The following is a 17,815-nucleotide window of genomic DNA, read 5'->3' as shown; positions in this document are numbered from 1 at the left end:
AGCCGCAGGTTAGCGCTAATGTCTGTTAGAGGAGCCGCAGGTTAGCGCTAACACCCACTAGAGGAGCCGCCGGTTAGCGCTAATGTCTGTTAGAGGAGCCGCAGGTTAGCGCTAACACCCACTAGAGGAGCCGCCGGTTAGCGCTAACACCCGCTAGAGGAGCTGCAGGTTAGCGCTAACACCCGCTAGAGGAGCTGCAGGTTAGCGCTAATGTCTGTTAGAGGAGCCGCAGGTTAGCGCTAATGTCTGTTAGAGGAGCCGCAGGTTAGCGCTAACACCCACTAGAGGAGCCGCCGGTTAGCGCTAATGTCTGCTAGAGGAGCCGCAGGTTAGCGCTAACACCCGCTAGAGGAGCCGCAGGTTAGCGCTAACACCCGCTAGAGGAGCCGCAGGTTAGCGCTAATGTCTGATAGAGGAGCCGCATCGGCTTCCCGCCTTCAGTCACCGGTCACCCATCCCCCTCCACCTGCCGCAAAAAAAATAAGCCTCTAAAACGCAATAAAAATGAGCACTTCTACAGAACGGTACCATCTCAACCATTACTGATATCGGCCTGTTTTATTCATGTAGGAAATGAGATGGCTCCATCTAGCTGAAACGCTGGCAGTAAAGGGAGAGCTGGCAGGTAATGGGGCTGATTGAAAGGAGCGTATTGTCATTTCGTCCCGGTGGAGGAGGTCTCCTGAGTGCCGTCGAATCCCCTGCGCTCGCACGGACGATAAGCAGCTGTGGAGGGAGCGCTCTGCTGCCGCTGCTGCTCCGGCTGCTCGCCTCACCCCCACCTCTCCCCCCCGCCCCCGCCCTAACCCTCCCTCCCACATGGAGAAGCTGCCACTTACACAGGGCCTGCAGCGAGTGGGAGTCACTGCACAATGCACAGCAGGGGAGGCTGAACCTGAGGAACAGAGCTAACGTCTCCCGCAAAAAACGCCAGTGTGGCGCATGTGCGTCTGTATGAATATATATATCATATAAAAAATATACATTTATACATATATGTGAGTGCAAGCATGTTTGTGTGTGAGTGTGTTGCAATACAATATCCTTTATTTGATCACATTATCTGGAACGTCAGGAGGGATGGGTTATGAGCAGGGGACATGTTGGTTGTTCCTCTGATACATTAAAACACTGACCGCCCCAAGTACAACTGAGGGCCAAATCACAAATAACACTACACCTGGTGTAGATCCACTAACGGTCACAATGACCTGACCTTTGACCCCTCGTCAATAATTACTGGAGCCAGACCGTGGCCTCACCAGTAGCATTTTCCGTTGTTGTCCAGAAGCTTGTCCACCATGTGCTCCACTCTGATGAACCAGCTAGGCACAGCCTTGTAGATCAGAGGGGTGTCCGACCTGTTTCCGAGAAAGAACGAACACAAAAAAACTCACTGTGAACAGAACGACAAGGAAATAGATAAGACAATACTTTCATGCAGGGCAGAACCTACCACACCATTTCAATATTCGGGAGTACAGAGAAAGCGAGTATCACATGGCAATTCAGGAGTGAAAGCATTATGTACAGTTAAAAATGAGACCAGCTTCAAATACGGCAGAGAAATTCCAGTTCCATACAATTCCAGAACTGATGCATGCTCACTCTCTAACAGTCAGAGTACAAGTTCTGCTGCATGTATTAGCTTTTTGTCATTTAACTGAAGCAAAACATGGTACAGCAACAACAGGGACCCCTTTGGTAATATGCAGTAAATCAGCCAGTTACGATGACTCCTCGAGTGGTGAGCAACGAAAGTAAACCATTTGCTATGTAGCATCCCTAACCCAAGCACTGTTCTTCCAAGTTGTAATGTATACAGAAAACAGTTAATGTAGTTAGAAAGCTAACTTTGCCTTTTTGTTTTTCCCGTTCCCCTACACCAACTGGTCCACTAGGGTGAAAAACAATTCTTAATCATTAGCTTTACATCTTTTCAAGTGAACGGTGGGATAAATGTGAGGCTTGAGGTATCCAATTTCTTTGTAACAGCAGAGCAACTAAAGCTCAGTATACACGCATTCAGAAAACAATACAACTTCCCCAATGATTGCTATTCAAACAGCAAGCAAATATGCACGACTTTTCTAAGAAAACCAAAGAAAATTCATCCCTGCTTACGTAAATGGAGCCTGAAATTGCATAAAAAGTCTTGACAAGACATCTGGGGTGCTTGGTTCCCTGTTATAAATGAGCGTTTAGAAATTCTCTTTATGAGAACTTAACATGCTAAATCACTCTTCTCTTGGCAGAACATTGTTCTTGTGCGGCTGGCAAGCTGAGCTCTCATCTTTCTTCCATCCCCACATTCACTCACCACCCCCCCCCCCCCCCAGTTACACTCAAGGACCTAACAACAGGATGGCATTTAGAAATGAAAAGGGCTTTCTGTACTGATGGGAGTGTGCAACTCAACAACTCCAGATTGGCTGGGGCTACCACGTGCTGTCACAATCACTGATCGCCATGAACCAATCAGAAGTATTCACCATCCACAGCACACCATGATTGGTTGAATGCAGTGATTCAACTACACTAAAAAGGATCACTCCCCCACAGCTCGCATTCGCATTGGCTGAGAAAGACCCTATGCAAATTTAACAAGTTCTTTATCCTGTCAACTTTGAATTAACATATTCATTTGCATTTAGCAGATGCTCGTATGCAAAGCAACCTAGAATTCAGTCTTGAGAATACTATAAGGCAAGAAGAACACTGCTGCATCTATTAACAATTAAGTCTCACAAAAAGCACAGTAACAAGCACAAGAGAAAAAACTAAAGACATTAAGTACATCTTAATCAGTACACACAAACTTAAAAATTAAAGTTTTTTCGCAAGTACACTGCATTTTTAGTTGCGTTTTTTTTAAATAACAAAAAAAAACAAATTGTGGGAATGCTGTACACAAACCAAAAAGATAGGCAATTAATAATCACAATAATAATACCAGTAATTCCACAAGATGGCAGATAAATCTGGGAAAATCATGAAAAATCATTTCAGTCGTCAAGGAACATGGGAACCTTCACTGGTCGATTTCCTCACCTATCGTTAGACGAGGTCGTCACTCCTTGTCACCCACGTCTGACACCCAAAAAACGCAACATATCAAATAGCTTCCCCAATCAGCCTTCAGGAAATCGCCAATAATTAACGCGAATCCATTTATACACCACTTGATAAATTATTCTTGCCATGGTCGCTCAAGCTCCAGAGAAAATACAGTCTTTAATATCACAAGTGGTTTTGTAAAACTATTACCTTACTTGATTTTGTACGGAACAGTCCATGCAAATGACAAGCTCTTAATTTAGGGGCAACCAATGTTGGGGCAACCACTCAGCAAATGTGATAATGTGAGTACAATATTGATGAATTGAACCCACTGAAATTGGCTCTTGATAGGCGGGTATGGTTGTCTACCCCTCATGACTGCATGGGCTCTCCATCCCTGTCCTAGTAGATATGCAGCCATATTCTACTCCTGGCGGGGTCCCCCACCTCTGCGGTCCAGCCCCTCCTTCGTCATTGCCTCCACCCTGCCCACATCTGTCGCCACCTGCTGTTCCCCATCACCGCCACCCGGCCCCACCCATCATCTGAGCCACATCACATATCTTATAAAACTGGCTGACATGCTGGTCACCAGTCGGCACCCTGAGCCGACCAGAGGAGGATGGGTTTCCCCCTTGAGCCTGGTTCCTTCCAAGGTTTCTTCCCATCTGCCACAGGGAGTTTTTCCTTGCCACTGTTGCCTTAGGCTTGCTCCTGTGGGGGTTTAGGCCAGGGTTGTCTGTAAAGCGTATTGTGACAACTGCTGTAAAATATGCTATACAAATAAAATTTGATTGATATTGATTGATATTTTTCAGATAATAACGCAAACCATTAAGGATCACAAGACTGTCATGAAAGAATCAGATAATTCTGTAGATTCTAGTTTTACTCAAAAGAACAGAAAAATATCAACCATGTTAAGTCTGAAAAAATACAGTAGATAAATGAATTATATTTTTCTTGTCCCACTTGCATATATGATCTTGGTGAATTACACTGCCAACATTGAAAACTCCCACAAAGGTAAACAAAAACTGAACAAAAAGTTTATGCCGACAGATTTTTTTTGCTTGAAAAAATTGTAACTTTCCATTTCTATGCTCGCATAATCAAATCAACTCAATCTTGAGGACACAAGGGAAAGGTTATATTTTATGATATACTTTCAGTTATTAAAATCCGGAGGAACAGATCCAAGAACATTAAATCAAGGACAAAATACTGTATTCAAGCACAATTCGGGCAATGCCCAACGTATTAAACCTTCATTACAATTGCTTTAGTTTCAAGCCAGAAGAGAATTACTTTTTCAAGATGACAGTAACTGAATCATAAACTCAAAATATTTCCTGTAAGTAGAATATAACCGAATGGTTTAATAGATGTAATTAGGTTAAGAAAATGTGTAGGTAATTCAAGAACATTCTAAAAGAAACTTTACGGAGACAATTCTTACAAACTGTTCTCCATATTATGCAGGATTTCCCCAATACATTAGGAGGAGCCGGCCACCCCACCTAAGAGAGTTGCCACCCTGCCTAACAATATAAAAAATAATATGACCACAGGTGGTAATTAACAGGGTCCAAGCACTAAGATGCAATTATGAAATGTTAAGCTGTAAGGCCACATGTTGAATGAATGGTACAAATTTTCAGTCTCAAAATTTGACTTTGTAGTTCCTAGCTTAGAGGTCACTATACATACAAGATTCATGGTGATTAGCCATTGCTATGACCATTGCACAGATGTCAAGTTTCGTGACGATTGGACAATGACTTTGTAAAAATGACCACATCCCCAACAACTGACTGACATGTAACATTTCTGATAATTATTGAAGGCCACTCCACAGATCATTTCAAGTCTAATTTGGCGACAATTAGTCTGACTCACAGTCCAAATACAATAAGTTTTCAGCATTTTGTGCTTGGACCCCTAAACATATGGCAATGTAATTTTGAAAAATAATTACTAAAATAAATAAGCTGTTGATTTAGCGTTAAATGACAGAATTTGACAAAGTCTCTTGGACCCATCTAGAAATACAGCGATTCAATACGCTATCGGTGAGCAACCAACTCCCAAGTATAGAATCAGTGTGATTTGGAGTTATAACGAGTGTCAATACAAGACAAACCGATTGTTTTGTTTGGAGATTTCCTCAAGAAAGCAAATAACCAGCCTAGCTAAATGAGAATGTCATTTTCAGCTAAAAAAAAAAAAAGCTGAGCTTGCCTCCAACAAAAGAGTCCAGAAAAGATCTAATCTTTCTTCCATGCAAATGTAAACAAGATCGGAGAATAGTGGAGCACAGATAATACTGAAGCAATCATGGCCAAATAACATTTATAATGCCATTCACAATAGACATAATACAATTCTGACCACTGTAGTAGAGATGCTCTGCCACTTGTGTAGGCCACACAAGCAGTCAGTTGAGAGAGGTAGGACAGAAAGGAGTTTTACTGAGGTGCCTACTCTACATTATGTTCACAAAAAAGAGGTAACCCGCACCCACCTCCCCAGTTCTCACCACCCCTCCTATAAAGAAATCCTGGGGGAAACACGGTTTGTACACAAAGAACGTAAATTTAGCCTATTTTGTGGTGTGTGGCTCAAAAAGCCCGCACAATTACTGCCTTTTCACATTCATGCAAGACCCCTCCTCATCTCCAACTGCCTTCCAGGAGCCCGCAGGGCATGAATGTGCGAGATAATTGGGGACACTTTCACAGCTGAATCTGACTCACCGTTAGCTGGTTAGTTTGCTAGGTGGCTACGTGGTATGCCAACTTTCTTTTGCAGAGTCAGGAGTCTGGGACTCCCAAGGGGTCTGTGGGCTGGGACTTCCTTTTGGACAGTTTATCACAGTGGAGTGAAGAGATGTAAATTCTGAGATGCTGGGAACTGAATTAATTTCAGTGAAAATAAAAATCAAGCAGATAATCTACCCCATATTCTGACCACCTCTTTTTCAATATCCTCTATGTCAGGGATCGCAAATTCAGGTCCTGAAGGGCTTTGTTTCCGAGGCCTAAATTGACTGCCAAGTGAAAGAAAAACACAAAAACCAACAGATGCTGCAGCACTCCAGGACTTCAGTTTAACGGCTTGCTCGGTTATATATCTGTTATAACTAGAAGATCATAAAAGGTTCACTGGCTCTTCAACTAGTTCTACGGTCTTGTCTCAGACTTTTGAACTGCCACTTTATCAAAGGCAACGATTCATCGCTTTTAGTGACTTTACTGAACTGAGTGATTGAGTAATCCAATCGTACCCCATTTGAGCCACCCTGGAAAATTAGGCGCATGTCACAAGCACTGAATTCAAGCTGCAGCCACAAAAAGCTGAAATGTCACAATCTGCTCAAAAAACAGCATTTGAATGTTGGCAAAAACACAAGGCTAAATGTTTCATCTTTCGTGTCAGAGAGTAGTTTACTCACAAATGGAAAAAAGTATCAGTTTAGCAGCAGTCGTGAGCGTTCTGTGATTCTGCTTCACCATCGGTTCTTTTTTCCCTTTGCTTATCCAGGTGAGTCCCACTGTGATCTCTTTCACTAAATTGCAGACAGTACTTGTCTGCATTTTGCAATAAAATAGCAGGGAAGGAGTCCTGGCACAACAGTTTCTTGTTGCTTTTCTCTTGATTGGTGAAACAAACAGGAGGGAAATTAATAGCTCGATGTCACAGCTAGAAAACACTTCCAATCTTATCATACGCTTAATTACAGTTGTAATACATGAAATTGTTATCAACCCCACCACCCAGAAACATTGAATTCAACAAACTGTAACAGTTCTTTTGAAAGTTAAAGAGCCCTTAAATGTAACACAATGAGGATAAGTGGGCAGATGGCTATGAATGCACTGTGCAGGTTATGCAGGTGAATGAAGCGTTTCTGTTGCGGGTCTCAGCGTGGTACTGCGTTCCCCAGGCTGCCTCCTGACCTTTCTGACTGGGGCCGACTGACTGGGTGAATCGCTGAGCCAGCGGATGCGGTATCGACGCCCCATGCTAATTCTGATGGCGTCGAGGCGGGGGGTGGGGGTGGGGTGGGGGGGGTGAACAGAAGAATCCTTTTGTCAGCTCCTCTTCACTCTCTCTTTACGAGTTTGGCGACGCAAGCACTTCTACAGGTCAAGAGGAACTGGTTCCCGGGGAGAGTCCGCAGACTCCTGTGTGAAATCTCACACTCCGGGAGGCACGGCACGCGTCACAAGGGCAGCGCCCGGGTCAGCGGCTGGACGCACTCACCTCCAGCAGAAAGGGTAGTTGTGCTTGACGGAGCTGGCATTGACCAGGCGCCCATTCTCCTTCAGCAGCTTGATGATGTGCTTGTCAGCATCCTGCAGGGAGGCACATCAAGCACAATGGCACCGTGAGCCTGGCAGGAAAGCAGTGGAGTAACTCCCTAGAGGAGGCATCATACCCTACATAATCACACCAGCAGTGATGGGGCACATTTTTCCCTGTGGTTTTACCCCCAAAGGAATATGTGCCAGGATATGGCATTCATTGCTCCAGAAAATCCCAAACAGAATCTAGAACTCTCTCATCAAAGGCTTAAACACCCAGTACATAATCACAATAGCAAAGGGAATTAGTCCTGCTTTGATTGGGTCTTTCTAGGTAAAATGAATGATTAATTATGAATACAAAGCAGAACTGTTTTGTACATGGAGTACAATGTTTTTTTTTTTTTTTTTAAAGCACAGCTAAGAATGTAACAGAGGCTGTTATTTACATAAATCACTCGATTTAAAATATCAATCATTCAAATGGCAACTCCAGTTACAGTCCAAAAGGTACAAACAGTGCCAGTCTGTACTGCAAAAGCAGCCCATCACCACAGAACTCAGTGATTTATTCCATGAGGACTCGGAGTCTGCCATGATGTCGTCAGAGCAGAACGGCACCAAATAAAAAGAAGGCCTTAAGGCACTTGAAGTCTCTGAAGATGGAAGACGCGAGCGGTTCATCTGGAGACTCAAATGCCATCGCGCCGTCAAAATGGATCCCACTCCAGACATTTGTTAACAAAAATGCTCATACACAGACCCCACGAAAGTAGAGAATAGTATGACCCACGCTACAGAAACCAGACACTTGCGAAGAACGCTGCAAAGGCATGGGGCATGTCTTTTTGCTTCTTTTTTTTTTGGGGGGGGCAGGAGGCCTTAATCATCCATTTCACATAGTTAATGCACAAACAGTTCATGTGAACTGATTTGCTTTAAGGCCTTTTCAAGTGTTCAATATCCATTGCACTCATTTACTAGAACTTTTAATTCCCCCTTCTAAAGTCGGGCAAATTCACCTAAATTAACTTGTCCACAGTGTCCTTGCAGCCAAGAAGAATAAAACCATCTCATACAGATACTCGCATAGCACCCTCTTTACTCCCCATTTCACCATCCCTCAACTCTGACTCACTCGCTTCTCCCCTAGCGCTCGTTTTCTAGCTGCCCCAAAAACTCACCTGAAACCAGGTCACAAGTTTTCCCGTGATCCGGCTCCATTTCGTAGACCTCATTACTCAAGCCCATCTGAGATTAGACTCAACTCACAAGTTCAAGTGCAGGCAGACTCCTTGCGTCCTTGGGACGCCATTTTAGCTCTGATTCCAGAGAATGCCTGGCAGTCACATTCTCCTGTCCAAGCACTAATCAGGCACAACCTGGCTTAGGTCCCGAAATCAGACAAGATCAGGAGTTTTCAAGGTCACTTAGGCTATAAGCAGTCTATGCAGACTGGTCGCTGTTCCACTAGCTACAACTTTATCCAGACATGTCAGGTGCGATAACTGCACTTTAATTCAGATGCTTAATTTGGACTGGTCACTGTTAAAAGAGCTGTGCCTTAATTCAAATTTAACAGTGTTGGGCTAACTGTACCCTAATTCAGATTGGTCGTTGCTAGTGCTATTAGATTGTCATGTTAGCTAGGTACCTTAATTGAGATGTCAGAGTTGTGTACGTACCTAATTCAGATGTCAGAGTTGTGTACGTCTTAATCAGACTGGTCAGAGTTGTGCTAGCGGTACCTTAATCCAGACTGGTCAGAGTTGTGCCAGCTGCTATCTAACTCTGGAAAAAAGAGGCACAGTAGACTTCTCCCGGCTCCTGAGAAGAGTCCCGCCCCCTCTGCTCACTGCCTATCAGAGTGCGTTAGCGGGAGCTGGTCCCCGGGGACAGCGGCCCCGTTAGGTTTCAGGTTCTCCCAGCACAGGGGCTGATGCAAGCTGTCTGCGGAGTCACAAACCCTCCCAAGTCTTTGAGCTTCTCGGTCATCTCAGGCCAGCAAATGGAAACGGATGAACTGTCGAGATAAACACAGCGGGGAGGCCGTGGTTCGGGGGGGGGGGGGGTGCAAACCTTCACATACTGTCCCACGAAGTCTGCGACCTCCGCCGTGAAGCATCCCGAGGCGTCCACCGGACAGATGGGGGCGGAGTCTTTCCGGATGATGCCATAATCCGTGCAGACCCTGTAGTCATCCTGTGGAGATGAGACAAGCGTGCCATCAGATTATTTATTCAGCCGTTCTTCCCCACTCTGCTGTCGTCACTTTCAAAACCACCGCTCCAACTATCGACCTCCAAAAGTGGATACGGGTGCCAAGACCCCCCACAAACCAGAGTCGGATAGGAGCGGTGTACACTAGCGGTTTCAAAAAGGGCTCGGCAGGAACATGTGACCATTCAGGCTCCTGTGGCATCGGAAAATACCCGGCCAGACAGAGCAGTGAGATTACATTTACAGACACAGCTGTAAGGGAACTGCAAGTGGCTGCCCTACACTCTCACACAGCCAATAAGAAGTGCAGCCTGCTTGAGTGCGATACACGCTCATTTACAGACCACTCCAGCTCAGGCAGGGGAGGACTGCTGAGGCACAAACAAGCTCTTGTGGCCAGGGACTGAAGCCTAACAAGTCCAGCAGCTCCTACAAGACGCAGACAGGTCCTCTCCACACTCTACCGCACCTCCAGAGCCTTCAAAATACAATGAGGGAGGAAATGCTCTCTCTCCTGCACTTCCAGAGCCTTAAAAATACACTGAGAGGGAACGCTTTCTCTCCAGTGTTTCCCATGAGATGTGGGTCACAAGCATAATTATGCAGAAAAAAGGTGAAATATATTTTATGTTTATGGATTCTTGCATATTGTAAACTTTCACTAGACATTCACAAGTTAGACGCTGCACTGCATGGGCACAGCACCAGTTGTTTTGACAGTCATAACATTCATTTCCATATTTGGTCATAATGGTATATTTTAATAAGGTGAGGGGTCGTAGTAAATGGATTTGAAAATGTAGTGTGGCTGTTAGCTTAGGAAAGCATACTCTGTATAGAAGGGCGTACTCACAGCGCCAAAATATGGGGCCTGGTGGACAACTCCTGTGCCCTCCTCCTCGCGGACGTAGTTGTCTGTCACCACAGAGAAGGCCCCAGTCTCCTTGCACTTAGAAAGCGATGAAATAAAGAAGTCAGCAGCTGCATCCTCACCTGGACACATTTATATCATGGACAAACCGTTGGGTGATGACACAAGAACTGGGACATCTCCCAAAACAGGGCAGAGGAACACTGAGCTCCTGAGCTTGGTTCTGGGAGACGAGGATGACCTAGAGCACACGTCCATCTCCCATCCAGCCCTCTGGGAGAGACTGTACACAGAGACCACGGTCCTGCGGTGGTCTTAATGGTCTTTGTTTGACACCAATGCTCAGCACTCACCTTCAGGAAGTATTCAAAGAGCGGTCTGTACTTCTTCCCTTTCAGGGTCTTGCCAGGGAACCTGCGAAACAAAAAGAGACACGGTCAGAAGGGCAGAAGCTCACGCATCTACAGATGCAGAAGTTCTCTGCTGAACTACTGTGTGGACTGTAGGGTGTATAAGAGTAGACTTGCCTTTGTGTTTTGGATCATTGTCTTGCTGCATAACCCAATTAAGCTTCAGCTTCAGATGACCAGATATTCTACTTGAGAATTTTCTGGAACTGTTCATAAGTCGGTATATATGTCTTTCAAATTAAGTGCTTTCTCTCTGAATCTTGCAATGCTACCAACGGCTGTGTACATATCAATAAACAACGCAAATGTTAGACACCGAAAGACGATTAATTATTTTGTTTTGGTACAAGTCAGCAACCCCTTGCAATCTTTGTAAAATTTAAAGATCTCAAGATACCTGCATTTATAGAGCGCAACATATTTTTTCCTGCATTCTGGTCTTTTTTTCCCCCATGTAAAAAAGTCAGAATCCTACATTAACGTAACCACTGGACACTCACTCTCCTGTAGTACTGTGTGGACTATAAGGTGTATAATAGTCACTGGCTCTCCTGCACAACCACTGTAGGGTGCACAACAGTACACTCTTCTGGAGTACTATGTGGACTGGAGAGTTTATAATAGTCACAGGCTCCATTGCAGCAATGTGAGGTGTATAATAATCAGTTACACTCAGTTGACAGTCAGTCAGTCACAGTATTGTGTTGAGTTTTAGGTGCATAATAGTCATTAGCTCTCCTGTAGAACCACTGTAGGTTGCATAACAGTCACTCACACTTCTGCAGTACAATGTGCAGTACTATGTGGACTAAAAGGCAAAACTTTGGGGGGGCTGGGGAGAAGAATGGTTTTTAAAAGCTGATTTAACAAACAGGCCTGTGGTTTCCTCCACAAAGGGTTCATGCTAAGTTGGGGGGGGGATGGGGTGGTCAAAACCCATTACACTTGTTGCCTGTGTATCACTTGCTTGTCCCAAACCACTGGGCCGTAAAATAGCATCTGCCTGAGCCTGGGCCCTGCCGCATATTTCCTGACTGCAGTACAAGGCTGCTAATTCCCCTCTCCATTAGATGTGCTCCTAACACCCAGGGCGCTGTGAGCCTGTGCTGCATTGCAACAAAGCCCAAGCACTCGGAATAATTCACGGCTCTAAAGCATCAAGTTTAAACACAAAATCCATACCGCTTGACTTTAAACGTCAGGACTCTGTAAAACAGAGTGTAAAACACAGTGCTCCTGAGGAACGGGAAAAGCACAAATCAGATTTCCTCAAGGCGTAGGGCTGAGGAGCCATTGCGGCTCTACTGCATGCGCGTTCAGAGCGAGAGGCCTTAATAAAACAGACAGTAAAATTATTAAATGTTTTGCTGTGCGTTTGCATCAGCACCATGAAAGGCTGCTGCTTACCTGCTCCTTGGCAGGAGAGTAAAGCAAACTTTACCTAACAACTTTGATTGATATGCTTCCTCTCTCAATATCAGAGGTATACAAGTCTTGAAAGGCCCTGGATTATAGTAGGCAATGAGCAAACAGGCCAGGGGGGCGGTAAGAATGAAAAGCACAACTCCTACACAAGCTCCCCTCTGCCAAAACGCACAAGCCCAGAGGAAGAGCTAATCAGAAGCAGGGAAGATGCAAATCAATGAGCAGTGCAGGGCCACGTATCTTTCCAATCCTTCCCCAATACCTCTCACACCGCTAAAGCCCTCCCCTCCCCTGCACAGGGCACAGGGCACAGGGCTTTACCTCGCCTGACACCCAGAACCTGGGGAGCGCGCCACAGGGACACGCTAAATGACGCATGCTGCCACGGCGACGGTCCCGCTAACAATCGCGCTAACGACGCGCGGCGCGCACTCACTTCTCCAGCACCGCGTACTCGTCCTCGGACTTGAAGAGCGCCCCCAGGCGTGCCTCCATCAGGATGTAGACCTTTCCGGTGGCGTTCTCTGCGAGTGCAGAAAGGAGAAAGGACAGAATTAGGGCAATTTGCGCGATTTCGAGAGCCACGTAGCCAGAGGAAAGCACGGTAAGAATCAGGGTGGAGATGTGAGTGGGGGGGGGGGGGGACCCAAAGTACACCATCTGCACAAATCCTGGACGTTCACATTGGCCCAGTGTCCTAACAACCCCTCTTCCAAATGAGCCCTAGTTATGGAAGGCAGTCAGAGTATATACACTGAATATTATATTCGTCAGCAGACACACTCTGCAGCTAACAATGTAGGAGCCCAACAGCAGGACTGACTCTTAAGAGATCACTGGAAAGCTTGGGTGAAGCCAGACAGCGTGAGCGCAGTGCCACAAGGAACCTGGGTTGCACTGCAAAAACACACTGCCATGTTAGCGGCAAAGCACCAGCTCAGCAAGCAGGGCAGGGTGCCCTCTCTCACCACGACTCGCTTTTAATAAGACATTACCCAGAACATTTCAAACAGAAGATAGCAGGTTTGGGCAGAGTGGGGGGTGGCAAAATTTACTTGAAGAAACTGCAAACTGAAAGCCCCCCCTGATCAGCTGCAAATAATTGGGACTGACGAGCCTTGAGTGAGAGGCACCATCAATAAACACTGGCACTGGCACCCGCACCCGCCCCCCTCCCCTCTCCCCTCTCCCCCTCTCCCCCTCTCCCCTCCTGCAGGGAGATAAATGATTGTGCTGCTCAGACTGGCTGCTGGGCAGCCCAGACACAGATAGCATCGACACAGAGCAGGTAGGCTGGCGGGGAGAGCGCATTGGTATTCTGCACTACCCTCTCATGCAGCACTACTAAAGCAAACGCTCTCCGCCACCGTGCGGCATCCAGCTCGCAGTGCCACAGCGCCACCCGCTGTCCACCGAGGGGCACTGCGGGCCTCTCCGAAACTAGGTCAACCATTTACCATAAGCACCCTCGGAGGGATCCGAAGAGGAGAAAGAAAAAAAAAAAACACCCTGTGACTTTAGATGACTATTTTTACATTAACGAGGATTTTACTTTCCTTCCCGATTCTTGAGTGACCTGCTTTAGAGTTTGTTTTCTCATGCCAGGCCACAGGAAGTGGTCGATGTTATGCAGATGTGCCATCGACCGAAAAATAGCATGTTCAGAACTTGTGAGGCAGTCCTTATAATATCAGAGGTGGGTGGATCGTTGAGCAATAAACGAGGGCAGTTACTGGGGTAATTATAAGATTAGTTCCAGCACAACATCTCATGAGGTTATAGTCTTAAAGGTTTTTCCCGCCAACACTGTTCATGTAATGTTCCCAAACATCCTCCAATCAGGTAGAACAGCTTTATTATAAGAAACTGTCCTTTTGCTGGTATGAAGTGGCTAATGATTGACGAGGTGAGGTTTCTGTCCATATTACTTCCACTTGTCCACTATAGATCAGGTGAAGGAAGGAGGACCATGACTTCAGTTTTCAGCAGCAGCCCTGAACTGCACGATTCATCTATCTGAGGTGGGGGCGGTCCTGACCTTTAACCTTGACGTACAGCAACTCTGGGTTGACGCACAGGGCCAGGTTGCTGGGCAGGGTCCAGGGAGTGGTGGTCCAGGCTATCAGACACACACTCTCATCGTCCTCCAGGGGGAAGTTGACAATCACAGACGGGTCTTGTACATCCTGTAGGAAGATGCAGGCTTAAACACTTCTAACAGTTTATTAATTCAATAAAAATAGCAGCCTCTTCCAAGCCTCCATTAAAGCTGGGGAATAATTGCTGTGTTGGGTGGGAAGGAACCTGCATTAGCCAAACTTTATCTTTACCGTAGAGACTGAGTGAGGAGATAAACCAAGGCTATGGAGGGACAGAGAAGAGAAACTCCTTAATCACGAGGAAGAGTGGAGCAGGGCTGGATTACCTTGTAGTTCTGGTTGGCCTCAAAGTTGGACAGGGGGGTGTTGCAGGCAGTGGAGAAAGGCATGACCTTCACCCCTCTGTAGACCAGGCCTTTGTCATACAGCTGTCTGAAGACCCACCTGGTGGAGGGTACAGCAGATGCCATCTACATACCATGGGTATGGAGCCCTATAGGTGCTACAACAGAACCAAGTACTTTCTGTGTACATGCATAGAGTATACTGTGTGTAGAGTATGTGTGCAGAGTGGGGATGGGTGGTATAATGGTAATACCATATACCAACGCTGTCCATTTCATTACCGTCATTGAATATCTGCAGCATGTATATAATACATGCCAAAATTAAGAGCTGTTCACAGTGTAACACAGTGCCACGGCCTTTATGGTTGAAACGTTATGAAAGTGATAACGCAACTCTTCGTTGAACGATGCTCTTTTGGAGACAAACATTAGTCAGATAAATAACCTGTCAAGCCTGTTAGGCTATGCAACCTGCTCAACCAGGATGCTTGTTTTTCTGGCAAAGAACCAAGAATGAGCTTGAACAACAGTCTAACGTTTCCTCAGACACACCTGTGCTAATTTTCCTGACCGCCGTTTTTGTTATTTATTGTTAGTCGTTTGATAAGCTGCTGAATGCCATAGGCCGCATTTTCATTTCATTTGTGAAGATCACTGCACTGGACCGTAGCCCTGAGACAATTTACTGTCCATTTCGTTCCGTTTGGTAGACAGATGTCAACAAATTAATGTCCTGTCTCGGGGTGTAAGATGTAAAACCATTTTCTTTTCGAACCATGTAACAGTTTAGCCATTTTCCAAGTTTACCCCATCCCTAGTTCTGCCCTTGCACTATTTTTTATTTAGGCCATGTAAGGCTACCCTGTGTACTTGCACTCAAGTTATATATCCTGTTGTCCATAAATGTAAGTGCTGTAAACGTTTTGCTTTTTTCAGTATTCTGGTGTTGTAAATGTGTAACATTTGTCCAGATACAGAATAAATGTGTTGAATCTTTTTTTTTTTGTAGCGCATGTAGCGCAATCACATTTTTGTTGCATTAAAAGACTCGGCGCAGCCACCTTGTGGCCGGAGACGGTATAATAGAGCCCACAAATGTTGGATTGGCGGCTCCCTCCAACCCCAACTCCGTTATTTTTAAATAGGCCGGTAATACCGTATACTTGTGCAGAATTTGGGAACGGTTCAGCGGTATGAAAAACTGGATGCTGCTCAGCCCTGGTGTAGAGTACATGGACAAATCAGAAGCAGACCTTTCACGTCCCCTGAAAATTCCTGGGAAGCACATCAGGGCCTCATTTACTAGCCCTGTGTTCATAATCACAGCCATGGTGGACAGCTAGGACCAGAGGAACCATATGAATGTGCACAAGACTCATTCAAGGTCTTGTCTAGATGAAGCAGAAACCAGCAAATAGAATCATCACCAGCATCTGTTCATAGCTGCAGAAATCTGTCCAGATTCTGTACATCTGTCCAGAAATGGCTGTGGACAGTTTGGTACCCAAATATACATGGGGCTTAATGAGGACAGCAGATTTTGTTTCCTTGTGAAATGTCTTTTTTTTTTTTTTAATTTAAAAATTGCCCAGGGAGAGCAAACATATAAAACAGCATGGTACTAAACAAACACAGCTACTTTGGCATTCCCATTCCCATGCGTGGCTTTAACCTTATTTTACTTCAGTGAACCAGCTCCATAAATGCACTGTCCAGTCAGCCCAACCACACTTGCTAAAGCATTTGAAATACTAGTTAATTTACAGTTCAACCATCCATGATGAAGGAAATGGGACTTCAAACTATGAGGATTGTAATGCACAAGAGTGCACAGAAATTATTTAGAACCACTTTGTAAATACAGATAAACTCAAATAAAACAGTCTCTTTAACTCTAAGTGACTGTGAATGTAATGAATGTTTGAGGTGGTATTAAGTACATTTTCATTCTTTCACGTTTTTGTTGTACAAACAAATGTTATAGAAGAAATACTTCAGTCTTTGCCAGTGTATTTACTTATTGTTAGTATTTGTAATGGTTGCGTTCAGGGTTTTTTCCCCTATGAACACTCACAAGACTTTGATATATCAAAATATGATTCTTTCACACACTGAAGAAACAGTCTAATTATGGTCTCTACGCCCATATAAAACAACGGCTGCATTATAATGGTTCTCAAGAGAATTCTTGAATTTGAGACTTTCATTTTCAATAAACAATACAAAACAAAGGCTGCAGCCATATATACAACTTTGGAGATAAGGTTTTACGTGCAAACGAATGTGGCAAAATGTTTACTGATCCAGAACTACTGGAATGCTCCCACAGTCCAGCGCTACAGGTACGAGAGAGGAATTCTGTTCTGATTCCCATAAATGGATTTGAAATGAGGACATGAAGAAAAAAATGCATCTAATCAGGTACCACCAGAACAGTCCTGGTACCCACTGCATTGCCGTGACAGCCAAATCAGTTCATGCCAAGAGTCTTAACTGGCATTCAGATTCAAGCCCCCCATGTACAGGTTATACACAACAACGCGGACCAAGCCTATTGTACAATGAAAACACAAAGCCGAAAACACAATGAAATAAGAGCAATCTTACCAAACTGATTCCATGAAAGTGGGGTAGAGAGTTTTGTAGTCATTCTTAAAATCTATCCAGCGTCCCATTCTGGTAACAGATACCTGGAGCATGAAAAAAAGATTTTGTCTATGTGCAACTAAACAACACGATAAATGTCAATCGCGCTAAATCAACAGAGTAGTCTCAGCTTTAAAAAATTGAATCATTACATTATAATGGGAGTTATAACCTAAATTAAAAGAATAAAAAAGCTACTCAAGTTAAAAACCAGCAAATACTTCAACAAATAAAGTTGCATTATTCACAGGGCAGAAGTCAACTAGTTTCTTCAAACCACTAGAGAAAATGAACCTCTAAGGTTTTACAGTACAGACAAATATTTCTTCACCGAGATAGTTTAAATGGATAATTAATGCATAAGTTAAAAATAGTCAAAAAATGAACAGTAATTCAACTGTACACATTATGATAACATACCCATAACATG

The 17,815-nt window shown here is 44.7% G+C and overlaps 1 protein-coding gene across 1 annotated transcript in view; it reads right to left on the bottom strand.

Moving 5' to 3' along the window:
• iars1 (isoleucyl-tRNA synthetase 1) overlaps positions 1-17,815 on the bottom strand; it is a 64,302-nt gene that overhangs the window by 41,986 nt on the left and 4,501 nt on the right. Inside the window, exons 5-13 of the mRNA XM_064306306.1 lie at positions 17,347-17,429; positions 14,719-14,836; positions 14,332-14,479; positions 12,730-12,817; positions 10,812-10,872; positions 10,441-10,536; positions 9,447-9,569; positions 7,327-7,418; positions 1,263-1,361 (exon numbers count right to left, since the gene is read on the bottom strand). Of these exons, the coding sequence (XP_064162376.1) occupies positions 1,263-1,361; positions 7,327-7,418; positions 9,447-9,569; positions 10,441-10,536; positions 10,812-10,872; positions 12,730-12,817; positions 14,332-14,479; positions 14,719-14,836; positions 17,347-17,429 (908 nt within the window). The remainder of the gene's footprint in view (positions 1-1,262; positions 1,362-7,326; positions 7,419-9,446; positions 9,570-10,440; positions 10,537-10,811; positions 10,873-12,729; positions 12,818-14,331; positions 14,480-14,718; positions 14,837-17,346; positions 17,430-17,815) is intronic.

This window comes from Anguilla rostrata, chromosome 13 (assembly GCF_018555375.3).
Source record: "Anguilla rostrata isolate EN2019 chromosome 13, ASM1855537v3, whole genome shotgun sequence".
Lineage (NCBI taxonomy): Eukaryota > Metazoa > Chordata > Actinopteri > Anguilliformes > Anguillidae > Anguilla > Anguilla rostrata.
The sequence above is the reverse complement of the archived record's forward strand: the minus strand, read 5'-3'. Positions and strand labels throughout refer to the sequence as shown.